Genomic DNA, 19,094 nt, shown 5'->3' on the forward strand with positions numbered 1-19,094 from the left:
TAACTTTATCACTCAGTTTCAATATGACAATCACTACATTTGGGGTTGTTTTCATAGTAGCTTTAGTGAGAATGTAATTTTGGATCTGTATAAATGTAATGTCACAATATCACAACTAACTTAGTTTTTACTACTTGTATGTCAAACAACATTAAAGACTGGCACCATCACAGCTAGAAACGTACTGATTGTACTGATTACAATACCTGAATGTTGTGTATCGGCCAAAACACCGATGACCAATACAGACACCATCACACTAAAAAAAATAAAACACGGATGTTCTGTAATGGATGTGCTGGAAGTCACTTCCAGTTTATGGATATCAACTACTTGTGTAGTAAAAATCTATGAGGTGCAAACAGGTGTACAAGAAGCTCCTGGAAGGTAGCAGGGTCCTGTTTCTATTAAATAAATTACATGGTATCAGATCGGTATTCATGTAGCCGCTTGCTGATATGCAATCCAGCATTCTAGGCTTAATAAAACTTTGTGTTGAAAAGTTTGGGAAACATCGGGGCTCAGTTGAAAAAAACATTTTTAAATGGCCTTAATCATACAGTATATAATGTGGAGATCAGTTTGACGTCAGAGCAGATAGATACAGAGATACAGTGGGGGGAAAATGCAAAACAGTACCTCCAAAGGGCATAGCCTTGGTTACTCTGGAGTTGGAATTATGACAATACTAGGCATAAAATGCACAAGATAATCAATCAAAGAAAAGTACAGTAGCCTGCCACGCTTTTTTTAAACAACTGTGCAGCAGTCTGACTTACAGCACCTCAAACTACACCATGTCCAAGAGGAAAACCTGTAAGTCACTATCTCATTATGGAGGCTACTGTAAAATCCAACAAACAAGACGCAATGATCTTAATATGTTTGCGAACCTCAGGCTATTCTGGCAGTCAGTCCATTTAATGTATCACATTCTGATTTTACAGTGTATGCTGATCACATCTATTATCTAATGAACAATAAGAGATTCCCTGCACATGTTGTAGACTGTTGCTTAGCTTTATAGTGCACTGTAGGCCTTGGTTAAAATAAATTTGCAGCAGCCTGTTTCAGCAGGTTTTGATGGAAAGCAAAGCATCCTGGTGTGTGAGGTAACATTTCTTAGTGCAAGCTGAACAATTTAAACTAATTATGCTGTTAAAAAGTGATGGAGACTAAATCTGCCATTTCAAAAAGTGGTAGGGACAGCCTTACTGTTGTAAATGACAGCTATGGGTATCAGTATTGAAACGATACTAATCACAGCTGCATTATAATCATTGAAAAGTTGGGAAAGCAGTCCTTTACACTACAGAATCTGCTGCAACGCAAACAATAAAGCAGTCAAAACAAATGGGCTTTAACAAGGAAGTTTATTTTCCACACAGCTTCATAATAGGCCCAATTTGAGACTGAAAGATTGGAGTGCATTAATCAATCATCACAAAAGGTACACTTTCTGAATGAATCCTCCCACTTCAACTTTGTTTTAGGTGCTAAATAACCAGTAACTAATTATTGCTTTTTATAGTTGTCCTGTGTGTTGCACGTGTCCAGATCTTGTTTTGTATCTTCTTGTTTGCATCCTATGTTCCCTGATTGTTCACTCCCACACCCACTGGATGTGGGAGTGAATCATTCACGATTACCATAATTTGCCATTTTGTATCTGCTCTTGTTGCAGCTAACACGATTCTTAATAAGCATCAAAATTTAAACATTTGAACTGAGTATTCAATGATAAGGGTGGCTGTGGCTCAGGGTAGAGCCAGCATCTTGTTATTGGAAGGTTGCTGGTTTGATTCCCCTGGTCTGAATGCCGAAGTGTCATGGTGCTGGTCGGCACCTTGCATGGCAGCCACCGCCATCAGTGTATGAATGTATGTATGTATGAATTACTGTAAGTCGCTTTGGACAAAAGCATCTGCTTAATGCCCTAAATGTAAATGTAAATACAGAAAGCATAGTATTGGCCTGCAGGTGAAGTCAATTAAAGCACTGACCATACTAAAGTGTCCATAGAGAAGAGACTTCGGAGAGATAATTATCCCCTCTACAAGACCACAAGTAAAATGTATAGGGTGGATTCCCACTGAAATATGTCTATCTTAGCTAAAAAAACAATGAAAAACTGAAACGGTCATCATACAATGTTCTTCAAAAACAAGGCCTTCAGGCTAAAGCTCAAACCACACATTCACAGAAAAACAAGAGCTTCCTGTCAGTAGCTGACATCAAAGCGACCTGATGAGTGATGTTACTGTTGGACAAGTTCATCTCAGTGTGAAGACAGGGTCTTCTCAGCTTGTCTGTTGGTACTGCACCAGTTCAAACTCTGTCAGTGCCATCCATTGTCGAGAATCTGTCCACCTCCACAGCTCCTATCTTCTCTTGGTTCCTCCAAAACCTGAAAGTCAATTATAAACTATATTAAACCTCTGTATCCTCACTGAGCTGCAGTATTATAAACTATATTAAACCTCTGTATCCTCACTGAGCTGCAGTATTATAAACTATATTAAACCTCTGTATCCTCACTGAGCTGCAGTATTATAAACTATATTAAACCTCTGTATCCTCATTGAGCTGCAGTATTATAAACTATATTAAACCTCTGTATCCTCACTGAGCTGCAGTATTATAAACTATATTAAACCTCTGTATCCTCACTGAGCTGCAGTATTATAAACTATATTAAACCTCTGTATCCTCACTGAGCTGCAGTATTATAAACTATATTAAACCTCTGTATCCTCATTGAGCTGCAGTATTATAAACTATATTAAACCTCTGTATCCTCACTGAGCTGCAGTATTATAAACTATATTAAACCTCTGTATCCTCACTGAGCTGCAGTATTATAAACTATATTAAACCTCTGTATCCTCATTGAGCTGCAGTATTATAAACTATATTAAACCTCTGTATCCTCACTGAGCTGCAGTATTATAAACTATATTAAACCTCTGTATCCTCATTGAGCTGCAGTATTATAAACTATATTAAACCTCTGTATCCTCACTGAGCTGCAGTATTATAAACTATATTAAACCTCTGTATCCTCACTGAGCTGCAGTATTATAAACTATATTAAACCTCTGTATCCTCACTGAGCTGCAGTATTATAAACTATATTAAACCGTACAGGAGATTTTGAGAACATCCGTTTAAAGCAATACACAGAACAAAGAAAAGATATATGATACTGTGTCACTTCAAATGCTTCCACTATAAAGAGTGTTCTTTTCTTATTTAGTTTTTTCAACAAGATGTCACACTGAAGTTGCAGTTCTCTATTATTGACATTCAATGTTTAAAATAAATTCTATAGGAGCAAGCAAAAGACGTGTGGGTGTGTGCATTTGAAGAAAACGTTTAGGAACCACCAACCTATCACATCCACACTCTATTTAAGGGAGGTCTCTAGGAGGTCTATTGGATGCCACAATAGTAATGCTCATAGGGGTGGGTGATGTTAATAAAGTCTGCTCATAGTCTCAGGAAACTCAGGTTTCCCTGAAACAAACAATCTAAAGGCAATAAGTCAACTAGATATTTAGTGTCACCAACAATCTTTTCATCAATATTTGGGTGTGTTCAGACTGACCATCTATTGTCATACACGTGTCTGTGTGTGGCTCTGTTAGCGAACATGTAGTCCTTCTACCTGAAGCAGTGCGTGTCCCAGAGGAAGAGGAGTGGTCTCCAGCAGGAGGAGCTCTGCTGCCACTGTAACTGGAGTGGTTGTAGTTGTGGGGCTGACTTCTAGAAAACAAACACAGCAAGAACAACATGAAGGCTCTGAGTGGAATCATGTAAACTTTTGGTATATTGGTCTTTTTTCACTCATTTCTCTCTCTTCATCTCTACACTCACCTCTGACGACCAAAAAGATATCCCAGCACCCCTCCCGTCCCCATGCCGGTCCAGAAGCCTCCGCCTGTGCCGGGAGCAGCTTGTCCTCTTGGGTACTGTTGTCCATGTGTGTAGTCACTGTGGAAACCGTAGCCAGGATTGGCACCAGAATAGCCTGAACACAAAAGCAGAACAAATTCAATGTTTCAGGAAGGTAGCTGTAGTCTTATTTTCATATATTTTCATAGTACAGCGAGTATCCAGCTATTTTTACAAGAGAAAAGAAAATTACAATCTTGCACAACCTCCCTAAAAAAGAGATGCTTTGAATTTGCTTGTTTTCCAAGCAGAATATGCAGTGCAAACCAGGCGTCTGTTGTTGCTCTATCTACACTGTTTCATTCTGCATCAGCTACCTGTGTAATCAGGTTTGAATCCTGGGGGTGGAGGTCCTGCAGTGGAGCCGTAGTGATTATCTCTTGGGTAACCAGCCTGTCCGGCATCCTGTCCCTGCTGGGCCATGTTCCCGCTGAGGAACATCTTGTAGACGCCGTAGGCTAAGAGCAGAAGCACAGCGACCACCAGCAGGCCTCCTGAGTCCTCGACACCTGATGGGTACGAGCTCTGCTGGTGGTGCTGTTGATGTTGATGCTTCTTTCCAGAGAAACCGCTGAAGAAACTGGAGGCAAAGTCCCCAAGACCTGAGACAGACAAGCAGAAAGAGAATGTTTTTTTTTTAATATGTAGTCCTTGTGTGGAGATGAAGCTTAATGAATCAATCCATCACCTCCAAATCCCTTGAATCCACTCTGGGAACCCCAGCTGCCTTGAGTCCTCCTCCGACCCTCTTCAGTCAGTTCCAGTGTGTACTCCAGCCCACAGGAGCCCTTCAGTATGTAGGCATCATCAGGGTTACTGTAGCCTTCACAGCTCACCTCAATGCGACCAAATCTGTATTTGTTGTCCATATCAGTTTTACACTCCCACTGTGAGGGAAAAGGAGGGAAATTACAACCTTTGACCATAATATTCAAAACCCTTATTGGGTCATTCCATACCAATTCAGCTTGGGCCTCCCAGTTCATGGCATCGATTTTCTTGAGAAAATTCATGTTGATTCTTTGTTTGTGTATTTTCAGCCTCACTTATCATTTATGTTTTCTCATTTAAACATGTATTCATTACAATAGTTGTTGCTGAATGGTTATGGTAATCAAATTAATAATCAATATTTGAATTTTAGCTAAACAAAGAATATTTAATTTTCAAAAATTCCCTTTGTTGCAACATAATGTTGTGGAGTATTAATGCACTGTAGTTCTGTCACAAGTAGATGTTCTCTGGTCCTGCATAAAAACCTGAGTGCCACAGATCTCAATATATATATAATTTCTAACTGTTTCATTTCCCAAGAAGGCTTATTTTAATTTATTTGAAACTCTTAGATGTGATAGAAAATTCATTGCAGAGTGCAGATATATGAACATGTTAATGATGTTATGTTACTTCATCATCATTTAATAATTTTTGAAAGTAGATATTTTTTATACTTGACTCACTGGCTATAATATTACATTCAGAGCTTTTATTTCAAAGGTAGATAGTTGTACTGTTTTTCTATGTGTGATATCTAAAACGAGTGTTTTTCATTGGGTTCAGGACTTTTGCAAGTTACAGCTTGTGTGATGCCATAAAATATAGGGAAAATATTAATCCTAGTTCTTCAATACACATATATTATTAAATAATTTCAAACTTTTTTCAACTAATTTCTGACTCTGGGAAAACAAGAATGAAACTCTGGACTAGCAGCACCAAGGGGAAGCCATGATTGACATAATGAAGCCCACCCCAAAATAAAAGTGACTGGTTTGGCAACAAGGAAAAGATCCCTCATTTGCTTCCCACTGACAAACAGTAAATTTGGTTTGTTTGAGTTATAGCCTGACTCACACCATGTTTGTGAGGCTGGTGCCAATATCTATATTTGAGAGTTTATAAAGGCCCAACAAAAATGTGTAAAAACATTTAAAGAGTTGTGACCAAGCTGTGTACTGAGCAGAACATATTACAGTGTAATTATCAACGTATCAGATCTCTCTGGTGGACAAACTTTTTGATGGACATGCTGTTTCTACATGACTTCAAACTGACCTTTGGCAATTCTCAACTAACAATTAGTTAGTTACAGGCTGACATGCCATATATGTGGATCATTGCTGGGCAAGTTATTTCCAAAATGTAATGTATTAGAGATTACTAGTTACTTTAACTTGACAGTAATAAGTTACTTTACAGTATTACCGTCCTTGTAGAGTAATGCGTTACTGATTACACTACTTTTGTGTTATATATCTGCCTGACAGATTACCAGTCTCTGGTTACAATGCATGACAAAGCTGGAGGCACTGCTTATCTGTTTTGTTCTTTTCAGATTTCTTTGGTGCTGAATGAGGAATTTACCACCAGAACTTTATTTTACATAGTCAACTATTTTGACAAACAAATGATCATTTAGGCTTTTTTAAGCTAAAAAGCCAAAAATTAATTGGCTGCAGCTTCTTAAAAGTGATATTTTCCCCCCATGACCATGAATTGAAGCTCTTTGTGTTTTAGACAGTCTGTCTGATGAAATGAGTTGTTTGAATTCATCAGCTTAGACTTGGGAAAGCTGTGATGGTCATTAATCACTATTTTGTGACACTTTGTAGACTAAATGATTATTGGAGAAAATAATCTGCATTCTAATTAATAGTTCCAGCCCCACTCAGAGCAAATCTTATACTCCACCTCATCTCCTTCCTCACCTGTACATCCACTCCATCCCAGCCTTTGTTCTGACACTGGACCACATCCATGACGAAGGCATGGCAGCCTGCGGAGCCTCCAACACACTGAAGCTGAGGGACAGGGTGGGAGCGTCTCGCTGTGGTGTAGCGCCCCTTGTACAGAGTCAACACCTGGACATCCCGCAGCAGCACACTGCCTGCAGTGAAGAGAAGAGAAAAAAAAACTTGTTTTCATTATAAGATTAAAAATCAATTTGGAAACACGGAAAAGCTCCTGCATAGCACAAAAAGTAAGGAAATTTGTGTTTGGTAGATTGTTTCTTTGTTGTAACAATGCTTCTTGGCAATAAATCTTATACCGTTGGAAAGCCTGTTTATTTAAGCATTATAACACGAGAGGGTGTGCTTTACCATCATTATTGTCACGACTGAAGTGACAATAATGACGGTAAAGCACACCCTCTCATGTAATAATGTGCTATACAACAACCACCAATAAAAATAAAATATATTAGATGTATCCATAATGTGGAACAAAACTCCGCTCCACTGCTCATCCCACAAATGCATGTTCCTTACAAATGTGGCACCATTTAAAAGGGAAATAAACAGGCTTTCCAACGGTATAAGATTTATTGCCAAGAAGCATTGTTACAACAAAGAAACAATCTACCAAATGCAAATTTCCTTACTTTTTATATATGTGTGTATATATATATACACATATATATATACACACATATATATATATACATATATACACACACATATATATATATATACATATATACACACATATATATATATACATATATACACATACATACATATACATATACATACATATATATACATATACATACATATATACATACATATACACATACATATACATATATATACACATACATATACATATATACACATATATACATATATACACATATATATACATATACATATATATACATATATATACATATACACATATATATACATATACACATATATATACATATATATACATACATATACATATATATACATATATACGTATATACATATACATATATATATACATATACATATATATATACATATACATATATATACACATATATATACATATATATAAATAATATTATATTATATTATCTCTTCAATATAAGATATTGAAGAGATAAAAAAATGAGTAAGTCGTCATCATCATCACTATTATTGTTATTATAAGTAGTAGTTACAGTTTATTTTAGCCGTGACGTACTTATCTAAATGTACTTGATATTATAATATTGACACAGGTGGGTCAAAATGTGAGTTAAACTGGCAGGACGTGACAGGAAGTACAGGACTACCGAGCACAAGTGTCACTGCTGCGTCCTACACACCACAATCAGGCTGGCTAACACTGTGAGACTAAGGTAAATATCAGTGTTAGCAGCGCTATAGATACACCTGCAGGGTCTCTTTCTTATGTTTACTATGCTCCGTTTTGCATTCTGAATTATTCTGAATTATCCGTGTGAAAGTTGGCAGCTATGAATAACTTATTTTAGATTTTAATTGCCATTTAGTTTCCAAACTGTGCTGTGAGCGGAAGTCGTGTGTTTCGTCTGTCTGTGAATAAAACACAACTCCGACATCACATTGAAAAGGTGCTAGAGCAAAAGTCCACGGAAGCCAAACCTACCGTCATCCCAACTCCTGGTGTGTCCGAGCAACAAGAACTGCAATAAAACTGTAAAAAACTGTTTCATGACTTTGCTGTGCTACAATTTCAACAAACGATTAAATAAAATGTCGGCGTTACGTTTAACCCTGAGTTGTGGTGAAAGCAAAACACAAGTAAACTTTACTTCCGTGTTGCGTCATCTGTTTTTCCTGTCGCTACAACCAATGGGAAACGTGCACGACTGTTGAGAGAGAGAGGCTCTGAGCTCAGAGTACAGCATGATGTAAATGTATGAAATCTGTAATAAGTAGGGGCTTTAAAAAATAGTCACTCACTGTGCTGATGTAATATGGCATTTCTATACAAATATACTGTTTATGTAACACTTTCAACTGTATTTTGTTATTAAATATGAGTACACAAGGTGAAAAATGTAGGAATACTGGTCATTATTAAGGTACTTGACTACTGCTTTTGCTGAACACTTATAAGACTCAAAAACAACTAAGAGTTAATGGAAGGCTTGAGTTTCTTACGTTGACAGCTGGACTTGAAGCCCTTAACTGAAGGTAGCCTGTATGGTCCGTTACTGTAATGCATGGCAACATCCAGATGTGTTGACTGGAGGCTGTAGGTTGTCACTTGGATTTTTTTGTCCTTTTCAGGCTTTAGATGTTACACATTACCAAGTACAACAAACATGTTAAAACTGGATAACGTCCTTTTAATTCCACAAATTGTTCATCCTTGACAAAACATGATGCCTACATTTCCCATGATGCATCTCTGACAGCTGACAGGTTGGAGATTGGTATACATATACAGTATACACTTATCCATGGGACATTGTGGTGTCATAGTATGCATGACCCTCTATGACCTCAACATCTGTGTACAACTACTCCACATGCCTTTAATTGCCCCCCAGGGACAAATAAAGTTTTTTTAATTGAATTGAATGACCCCACTCCAGCACCATCTCAAAGTGCAGTGACTTCCTCTGAAATTCCAATAACAAAGAAAACACAGTGGTAGTAATAAAAATCAGGTGTTTTATTTGCTCCATCACCCACTATTCAACCCATATTAAAACTCTGCTATAAGTTAGATATTTACAACATCATTCAAGGCCCTTCACAAAATGCATCATGATCGTCTTTACAAAGAAACCTATTTACATTGTATAAAACATTGCATACATGATCATCCATACACCAAACCCTTTTCCCTTGCAAAAACAAACAAAAAAGCAGTCACATTTTCTTCATTTGCTGTTTCCCAAAAATAAGTCTTTTTTTCTCACTGGTATCATTTCCCACCCCAATGATCCAGCATTTTTTTAATCCCTCCCCCTTTTCAGACAGGCAGTTACTAATTCACAGTCAACTGGTCAGCTACTGAAATACTCATCAAGACTGTCAGTAAGGCAGGCAGATCACTGTTCTCACAGATTTGCTCTCTCAACATGTTTAAGTCCCTCTAAAGCATCTTAGTGTTTGTAGAAGTTGATGAAGATGGATTTAGGTCAGTTGAAGACAAGAGAAGTAATCAGCAACCAATCAAAGTTAAGAAAATATAGTTACTTTTATCCATGCTGTTGTCCATTTCAAAGTGTTTTGTGGGAGGGCATGACATGGTCAGGCACGGCCCACTCGGAATGAAAAACTAACGCTGTATGAAGCTTGATGCAGGAAGACACAAGCATTGCTGGCTTTGTCATTTCCGTGCTTTTTTTCCCCCTGGTCAGGCTTTTGATACAGTGTGGTGATTAAATTCTGCCTATTCAACAACCAAATTCAGCCTGTTAGCTCACTGCGTTAGCTCCAAGCTAAAAGTGGCACTTGAATTTGGGTTATTAAATTCCCTTCACAGACTCTGGAGTGCAAATGTGAAGAAAAAATAAATATAATACAATATGTCCTCTGTAAATTGTTCAGCATGTGCCTGTAGGAGCTTTATTTATACCTCCTTGTGATCTGAGGACAGCCTCTCTTACTTTGGTCACCTTTTTGTTTTTGACATTTGCCTGATGGCTCTTTAAGAAGCAGATGGCAGACTTACAGGCTGTCAATTTTACATGTCAAGTGTTCTTTCTTTAATACATCTATCAAATGATTTGTTCTTGACTATTTGAGCCTAAATCTGTCCTTGACTCACAGACAGAAGCAAACATGATGCCAGCCAGTGTATGTACCAACACTTCACCTGGTTAAACATACTGATGATGTGATTGAATCCTCCACCACTAAAAAGGACTCTTTGGTGAGTGAGTTAATCAGTTTGGCTAACAGTTGATTGAAAATGTCCGATGAGAGCATGACTGTTCAACAGTTTGAATTGAAGTGATTAATTTCATAAATCAGTGTAGTGGTTCAGAAAAGACCTGAGAGCCCAAAAGAAGAGAGAGACGTGTAAACACAATGAAAGACAGAGACAGAGCCCAACATGTTTCCAGTTCAGTGTTTGTCCAACAGGTCATTCTGAGGACTAGTTGCTTCAGCCAGTTCTTCTTCAACCATCTGGAGTGTATGTGTTGGTATAATGCATGAGCATATGGACCAGAGATTGACAAAGGCAGATTTTGGCTGATACCGAATACCGATACTTAACAGTTTTGGGTTGAAGATGTTAACTATTGATACTTAGTATCTTTTTATTGGACCATTCTGGCTTCATTATGTCGGAGGTGAACTGACACTGACTAGCTCATATCAAAAACATGTTTTCTTTGAAAGGACAGTATCAGTATGAGATATCTGTAAACTTATAGCATGGATGTGTTTCTTGGCGCATGTTAATCAGTGTGTATGTCCTCATACAGTCACTCCTAGCTCCCTGCCGTCTTCATACAGCCACTATGTTGTTCATCTCCCATTTCTGAGTGGTTTTACTGGTGTCACAGTCTGATATGAACACTTTGTGGAGCAGGTCGGAGCGGTCCAGACATTTCCCTGTTAGGAGAACACAGATGAACATTACTACTAGTGTTTGGTATTCCTGTTGCAGAAGTCCCCAGAAACAGGAGGAATATTTAATTTCCCTTACATCTCCTTCCATACAGATCCCTGGAGGAGAACCTTACTGAGTGGGAGGTGGCCTCCAATATGGATCTTTTTTGGATATTGGAGCTCATCTAGTTTAAGCAACTGCACAATGTGTCCATTAGCACCTTTACGGTCTCACCAAATTATATCAAACAGACAAAAGCATGCACACATTCACACCAAATACAACAGCAAATTGCACACCACTCTGTATCTCTGACATTCCTGTGCTGCAAGTTGTTTCTAATCAGCTGTTACTGACATGGATACACATCCACTTGGATGACAGCGGCTCCAGTTCAAACTACAGTACTACAGACCACATTAGCAGGAGTGTGACAGTCAGTAACTGTAGTTATTTGAAATAACTTCATCAAAATGAAGACTTCCTGATCTTTCCTCTACTGGAAACATGATGATTGTCAGCAACAGTTTTCCATATCAAAAATAATGTATTTATTTACCTGTTGGCACATGAGTGAACCGATGGAGATCCTAGATAGACAGAGAAAGACAGAAAAAACAGGGGCAGTGGGTTTATTCTTGTCTAGTCTGTCTCAGATCGATCAGTGTGCTGATGAACAGAGCAAAGTCAAATACAAGTAAAGAAGAGATTTGTTGTTTTGGTCAGTAGTGTGTGCTGTCTGTGTGCATGTCTCACCTTGAAGTACTTCCACTCAGTGTGCTGGTTTTGATCACAGTGTGTGATGATGACAGCTGAATTATCACTTCCTCTGGTCAAGCACTGGTCGTACTGCATCAGCTGGTTGGCCTCATTGATGCGGAACAACTACACACACACACACACACACACACACGCACACACACACACACGCACACACACACACACGCACACACACGCACACACACACCTTAAGTTAATTGCGTCAGTGTTTTCATTGAAATCTCCATCAGGCAAAACTTGACCACAGCCACCAAAAAACTGGAAAATCTGCATTCTTTGGATTCTGTAACATTATCAGGAGTCCGTTCCAGAAAGCAACCATCACTCTACTGAAAGCCAAGTCATGGTGAAAACTCCCTCTTAACTCTGAACCCAACCTGCAAGCTGGCAGAAGAAACTGTCAGACACACAGTCCATATAAAAGCGCATTCATTTGCAGAGGTTCACATTCACAAAGAGAGAACAAAACCTCTGTTCATTTCGTATCTATGGACATTTGTGACTGATGGAACATTCCTATCATAATTACCGTATCATATTAGAGATGATGTTAACTCTAACAGCTAAATGGTAACCATTGGTGAATGTAGTGTGCCATAAAGCAAACACAGAGTGATTCGGACACAGCGTCAGAGTTGGTTGGTGCTTTGTTTTGTACGAACTAAGCAAAAAATGTGTCTGTGTTAGGTTTTGCTAAATAATTTGCTCACTGACATGTTTCTTGAAATGCTGCAATCTGTAAGATAAAGAAAGGACTGTGACTCTGGTGATTCCTAGTGGTAGTTACAAGTAAAACAGAAAGACTAGGTGGTAGACACTAGACAGCTATACGCACTTTGACCTGAGAGAAGAAGAAAATAACCTGTCGGATAAAAACAAATACTACTCTTACACTCTTACAATAAATAGTTGTAAGTGTTTAAACCAGGAAGGAAAGTTCATTTCTGATTAAACATGGCAAATTAAGACAGGGGCAGAAAAAGAAAGGACTTTTATTGTCTCAAGTACATCAGATAGGCTGCATATAGTTTACTATACTCTTCCCTACAAGCTAAAGACCGAACCAAACCAGATCAAGATCATCTTCATCTGCACTGAACAGAGCTACAGGAGATAAAGCAATGCACCAATTGAGACACTGATAACCCTTTTCCACATAATTAGCTTCTTAAACCAGCTCTGATTAAGAATCTTGGAACCATGGGCTAGTGAACCAGCCCACTTTTCCACCAGGTTTGAGCAGAACCCTTGGATCAAGGATATGACTGTCCATTTCAGTTCATACTTCAGGTCAAGGTAAAGCTGCTATATTCTAATTCCAGCTAAGAACCAACAGGCTTTGTGTCAGAATGCTCCGAACTGCTCAAAATCAGGAGCGCGGACCAGAACCACTTCCATGTTGTTGCAGAAGCCCCATTGTTTCGTTACCTGATTACCACCCATCCTGTGGCAAGGTCCTATTTCCAAATTGCCTCCATTGGTGTGTCCCATACTGTCGATACAGTAACTTGTCTCAAAGCCCCGAATCTACACAGACAGGATACACACACACAAAATGATTAAAAGGAGTCATCTAACAACCATGAAAGAAACAGTTACGCAACATGTTGTGTGTGTATGTGTTTGTGTGTGTGTCTGTGAGTGTGTGTGTGTGTGTCTGTGAGTGCCTACCTCTCCCCATTCTACATTTTTAGGAGGCAGAGGGTAGTGCATTGGAATGTCATACGCTATTTCCTCCATGAACCACTTGAAGCTCTTGCATCGATGTTCCTCCCTGACAAAAAGTTCAGCCAACAAACAGCAAAACAATCATTTACAACCAGTGAACTTAGTTTTATTGTGAGCTAATAATACACGAGTTTCAGAACCATTTCTAAAAAATGTTAAAAAAAAGTTTCTGCTTATTTCATTATTATTTCAAATGTTGAAACTTCAGTGGGAAACTGATATGACCAGGAAAACAAAAACAAATATAAACGCTCACTCATGTGTGAATGTCTCTTCTGAAACATTAAAACTGACAATTTGATGATTTGAGACTCTCCTAACCCTTTAAGGAGCTCAAGTATAAAAACTTAACGTCGTTGCAGACATTTCTCCTTATGAAACATTATAAGTGAAGCTTATTCACGGTGTTGTCCAACACTTCCAAGTTCTTCGAAAGTCCATTCAATGTCACAATGAGCGAGACGGCTCTGGTAAAGTTTTGGTTGTGTCAGACTGTATCACATCAATTTCGAGGCATGTCAGGTTGTGCAATCATTATGTGGTGAACTATAGTGTAAATGTAAGCGTAGGCAGAGACATATCATCAACATGTGTCATCCATCTCCACCGCTCATGTTTTGAAAATGTATCTAAATGACTAAACCACCTTTGGTCATGGCAAGTATATCTGTATTTATGTTCTGTGTTTTTTCATGCAATATTCTGATTGGTGGGTTTGTAGATGTAGGTCGTAGCAGCACTCACATTGTCGAGATTTGGTCCTAATTTTGTGATACTGTCAGAATTTGGATACAGTCCAGTTTTGGTTGCCAAAGTTCCAAATCGGCTGTCTGTGGACTTTTCTTCAAGTGTGATATTGTGATCCTACGATTTTTGCTGATTCTGAGGCAGTGTACAGGTGCCTTTAGATGGGTAATTGTAGTAGTAAAATGAAAATGTCAGCGACATGGAAAAGTGTGATCAGGTAAGACAAAGGATTAGAAGTCCAAATATCTACCAAAAATAAAACACAAAGCATGCATATGTAGTTGTATGTACAGTGTGTTATACCTGAAGCGTCTAAGCTCACTGATGTCTCCGTAGGCTAGAGTGAGAGTTTCAGGACGACTGGCATAGAAGTAGTCCTTATAGTCATCCCACCATACCTCCACCACCCGAACATAGTTCTACACACACACACACACACACACACACACACACACACACACACACACACACACACACACACACACACACACACACAGTATTATGCTTCATGTGGCATGACAAATATGCTGTTATAACCAATTACATTTACTTGGCCTAATTACACCTCATAATATACAAGTGTTGAGAGGAGTGGACTACATGTAAGATGTTACAGTACACCCAATTGGTGCTGCAGTGGCTCTATAACTGCACACCAGATGCATACTCACAAAATTCCATACATACACCATTATCCACACATAAACTGATGTTTATGAAAAAATGTGTGCACACCTCAGTCAGATTTCCCACCGTGCAGACGTTTTTCTACTAGAGCCACAGCGGGTGACAGAGTAACATGAAGACGGAAATTAAGGTGAGAGATGGAATGTACTAATAAAATATTTGGGCTGATCACCATCTTCACTGAGAGCGTGATTTTACTGCAGTCTACACAGAGATTTGTAACATTCCAATCAGAGCAACATGTATAAATGTATTGTTGATTGATTACTTTTTGTGGTCAATTTCTGATCAATTTCTGAAAATAATTATAGGTTTGGTCTCTTTTTTAAGGTTGTATCCAAGTATTCCTTACTCATACTTACATACTATCTGAACGAAATGTACTGAAATTAATGCACTTATGACACAAACAAAACATTCTTTATTTTGGCCAGAAAAACATTTGCTTGACCAGTGAATTTTTTTTCATCTGCCAGTCAACTTGGCAGGTGAGTCAAAAAGTTAATTTCAGACACTGCTTGTGCACATGCCCACTTAACAGAATAAGTGGGCACAGATAGAACCATGCTTACACACAGAGTTGTAGTCGTGAACTATTCTACCTTCAGAGTGGGTGACGATCCAACATGTGCAGGTGGAGGGTTGCCTTGCCATCCTTGAAGTCTGTAGATATGGCCAACACGAGAACATGGTACAAAGAGCAGTTGGCCACCACACTGCCAGATCTACATATACACAGAGAAATGTACATTAATGGTTAAACAGTGAGTGAGATCATTCAGTCTCACAGTGTACAAACTGGACTACTCCTTGCCTACCTTGTATGATATTTCAAAGTTCTCTCCTCCCCATATCTGTAGTCCAGGGTCATACAGACCCAGCTCAAAGAAGAAGTCTCTCTCTATAGCAAAGAGACCGCCTGCCATGGCTGGAGACCTACAGGTATAAAGACAGACACACACATCCACATCCAGAAACATACATAAAAGACACACACTAAAACAGGTGCATCATTGCAACATCATTCTTCACATTAAAGGTTACTCTGTTTTCCTGGGATCTGTAAAAGTCAATATTCTTCTCGTCTATTCTTTTCAGCTTGGTCATAAAATCAGACATTTAACAGTTTGCTTCTGCATAAACACTGGCATTGCCTTCAGTCAGTCAGTTACTGTATTAATAACAACAATGAGAACAAGGAGCACATGAGATCAGACTGACAGAGAAACAAAGTCCAAGCATGATGAGAATTAGTGAAAGCAACGCTGAGAAAGAAAAACTGACAGGGAGACATGATGAATGAGAAAGTGATTGGGGGATGGTGGGGATGAGGGTGCCCCATTCCGAACCCGATTCACACCAGAAGCACCCCTGTAGACCCGAAAAAATGTCCCAACACAAACCAACCACTCCCACAGCTTTTAGAGTAGGATCCGTCATTTCTCTCGGGAGGCTTTTAAGTTGTCATAGACCAACTCCCTGTGGTTCAAGCAGGCTAACAGAAACACTGGAAATGATTAGCTAAATTGCCCTTAATAGTTTACACTGAAAACATCAGAATGTCAGACTAAAAGCAGCACCCATAAATCACACTAAATGAAACAAACTGGGCCCACAAAACAAATATTAACTCCAAATAGTAGAAACATTAAAGCACAGAGGCAGTCAGTGGACAGGACAGTAGTAAGCTACTCCCCATCACATTTAGTTGGTTTAGTTGGTTAGGTGTGTTATGCAGCAAGCGTTAGATGTGAAGTTTCCCAAATGTAAATATAATAAGAGTTGGTATTAAAGATCAACTGGTGGTACCCATACGCATGGTCTGATATCGCCGTGCTGGTGTTTTTCCAGCAACATCGTAATTAATGTTGCTCCAGGGCTGTCATAGCAGCTGACCAATCAAATTTTTGTAATGTCATAGCTTTGTGACAAGGAAAATAGGCCGGAAAAATATGCACATGGGAGAAGTTATCATTTGTAGCACATGGTTAACATTGTGAAATTATCTATTTTAAGCCAAATCATGGTTTCCCAAACTTAACCAGGTATTTTGCTTCCTAAACCTAACCAAGAAATTGTATTGCCTAAACCTAACAAAGTATTTTTGTTGCCTAAGCCTAATTAAACTGTGACAACTGAAAAAAGAGAAATAATAAGCGAATTTACTATAAAAACAGTAAGTGAGCAGTGTAACAATTTGTTCCAAATGGGATACAACCCCGGTCCCTTGGGTGAGAGTCCTGTATTTGACCCATTCAACCACAACAGCTTCCTCTGAATAAGACTTTGTCACTCTTTTGCAAGCAACATTAATTAAGATGTTCTAGGAACATCTATTAATATTTAATAATTTTATTTAGGAACATCTATTAATATTTCTATTGCTGCCATGAGATGATTTGCTGTATTTTTTGACCACTTGGTTTTTGATTAGCAGTTCTTTAAATTAGTTGAGGTATTGTCATACATCATTAGCATCTGTCACAGTTAGTTGGGACGTGTTTGTCTTTTGTGTTGAAGCTGTCCAGATTAGTCAGACATCTGTACCTATATGGCTCAGTCCGAGTTTTTCTTTGTGTCTTTTCTCTGTCTCCCAGAGGAACTCTCTTCCAGAGCATGCTCCAATCCCAGGCTCCTCTAGCAAAGCCGTCCTGGTCTCCTCCACCCTGGGGCTCAACGGTGAACTTCTGGCCGTGGATGGAGTCGATCAGAGGCACCGTACACACCGTTCTGACAGAGTAGGGGTGGGACCATGCATACAAGATACATGGGGGGGGGGGGATTTGTAGGGATGGTGTACATGCAGGAAAAGAACAGGCAAATACGGATGGCAATGCCAGTGAAAACGCAAAAACATGGGGTGGGGTATTTGAGACCAAGACAGAGCGAGACACAGTGGAGATAGGACAGGTGGGATGAAGGGATGGGAGATGGAGACACAAACAGAACAGGTATGAATGTTAGCATGCTGACTGCTGTGTGTGTACCGGTAGGGCTGGGTGGTATGTTTTCTCTTGGCCTTCTCTCTCTCGCTAAGTGGTACTCTCTTCCAGAGCAGGCTCCAATCCCATGCTCCTCTAGCCAGGCCGTCCTCATCTCCACCCTGCTGAGGCTCCATACTGTACTCATTACCATCTATATAGTCTATCAGTGGCACTGTACACACTGTCCTACACACACACACACACACACACGCACATACAAAAACATACACTTGTGTCTGTTTTGGGCTGTGATGATGAGTTGAACACTACACGCGAGTGAATTCCTTTTGATGCCCTGTTGAAAAGATAGAGCTCAGACATGTCTTGAGTCATTACTAAATCTGACAGCACATCATTTTTGTTCTGTATTATGATAAGAAGTGTTGCAGACCTAACAATTCTGTGGCTCATACACTGCTGAAGGACTGAAACCACTGTTAGAGCCCTGCAGGAGGTGGTAAATACACTGCAAATTAAGGTGCATGTCATATCACAGGATGATTCCTGATGAATATACAATACCTTAATTGTTCTCAGCAGATACAGTACTCAATACTGTGGTATTGATAAATATTATTAGTATATTGATAGTGGAGACATCTCTTATGAGTGTCTTGATGAGTGATGCTTATTTGCACTTGTGATCTGACCCTTTCATCCATAAATACACTGTATGCATGCTATAGAATGGCACAGGTGGTCAGACATACCACAGTGTACTAAAACACTACTGCTGAACATGTATGAACAAAATCAATGTAGATGTTTTCTTTAAACCTCTCGCTCAGCTGGCAGAAAAATGTTTCAGGTTTCAGAGCTGCAAGCAAAAGCAGATTTAATGTAGTCATAACAAACAAGACAGGTTTTCCCCCGGGAAAAGTTATTCGGCCCAGTGGGACTGGT

The 19,094-nt window shown here is 39.0% G+C and overlaps 2 protein-coding genes across 3 annotated transcripts in view; both read right to left on the reverse strand.

The window, feature by feature from the left end:
* Positions 1 to 1,354: 1,354 nt before the first annotated feature.
* saraf (store-operated calcium entry-associated regulatory factor) lies at positions 1,355 to 8,498 on the reverse strand. Its single transcript, XM_073476559.1, has 7 exons — positions 8,335 to 8,498; positions 6,663 to 6,841; positions 4,643 to 4,841; positions 4,272 to 4,556; positions 3,877 to 4,030; positions 3,668 to 3,765; positions 1,355 to 2,407 (listed from the first exon to the last, which is right to left on the reverse strand). The coding sequence occupies exons 1-7, from the start codon at positions 8,399 to 8,401 to the stop codon at positions 2,382 to 2,384; spliced, it is 1,008 nt and encodes a 335-aa protein (XP_073332660.1). The 5' UTR covers positions 8,402 to 8,498; the 3' UTR covers positions 1,355 to 2,381.
* An 850-nt stretch (positions 8,499 to 9,348) lies between these two features.
* galnt7 (UDP-N-acetyl-alpha-D-galactosamine: polypeptide N-acetylgalactosaminyltransferase 7) overlaps positions 9,349 to 19,094 on the reverse strand; it is a 20,306-nt gene continuing 10,560 nt past the window's right edge. Inside the window, exons 7-15 of one of the 2 annotated variants that reach the window (XM_073476658.1) lie at positions 17,755 to 17,937; positions 16,026 to 16,143; positions 15,810 to 15,932; positions 14,824 to 14,939; positions 13,717 to 13,819; positions 13,474 to 13,572; positions 12,022 to 12,150; positions 11,825 to 11,855; positions 9,349 to 11,267 (exon numbers count right to left, since the gene is read on the reverse strand). In XM_073476658.1, the coding sequence (XP_073332759.1) occupies positions 11,161 to 11,267; positions 11,825 to 11,855; positions 12,022 to 12,150; positions 13,474 to 13,572; positions 13,717 to 13,819; positions 14,824 to 14,939; positions 15,810 to 15,932; positions 16,026 to 16,143; positions 17,755 to 17,937 (1,009 nt within the window). In that variant the 3' untranslated portion in view covers positions 9,349 to 11,160. Of the gene's footprint in view, positions 11,268 to 11,824; positions 11,856 to 12,021; positions 12,151 to 13,473; positions 13,573 to 13,716; positions 13,820 to 14,823; positions 14,940 to 15,809; positions 15,933 to 16,025; positions 16,144 to 17,754; positions 17,938 to 18,194; positions 18,378 to 19,094 lie in introns of both variants that reach the window. The other variant, XM_073476666.1, reaches the window with a different exon arrangement.

The sequence above is a fragment of the Pagrus major genome, chromosome 1 (assembly GCF_040436345.1).
Source record: "Pagrus major chromosome 1, Pma_NU_1.0".
NCBI classification, from domain to species: domain Eukaryota; kingdom Metazoa; phylum Chordata; class Actinopteri; order Spariformes; family Sparidae; genus Pagrus; species Pagrus major.

What these genes read in the sequence shown, in the direction of transcription:
- saraf (XM_073476559.1), bottom strand. Translation starts at nt 8,401, where the DNA reads ATGAAACAGTTTTTTACAGTTTTATTGCAGTTCTTGTTGCTCGGACAC. An exon ending in CACCAGGAGTTGGGATGACG is followed by an intron (nt 6,842 to 8,334) that starts GTAGGTTTGGCT and finishes TCTTCACTGCAG; the next exon opens with GCAGTGTGCTGCTGCGGGAT. An exon ending in TGGATTCAAGGGATTTGGAG is followed by an intron (nt 4,557 to 4,642) that starts GTGATGGATTGA and finishes TGTCTGTCTCAG; the next exon opens with GTCTTGGGGACTTTGCCTCC.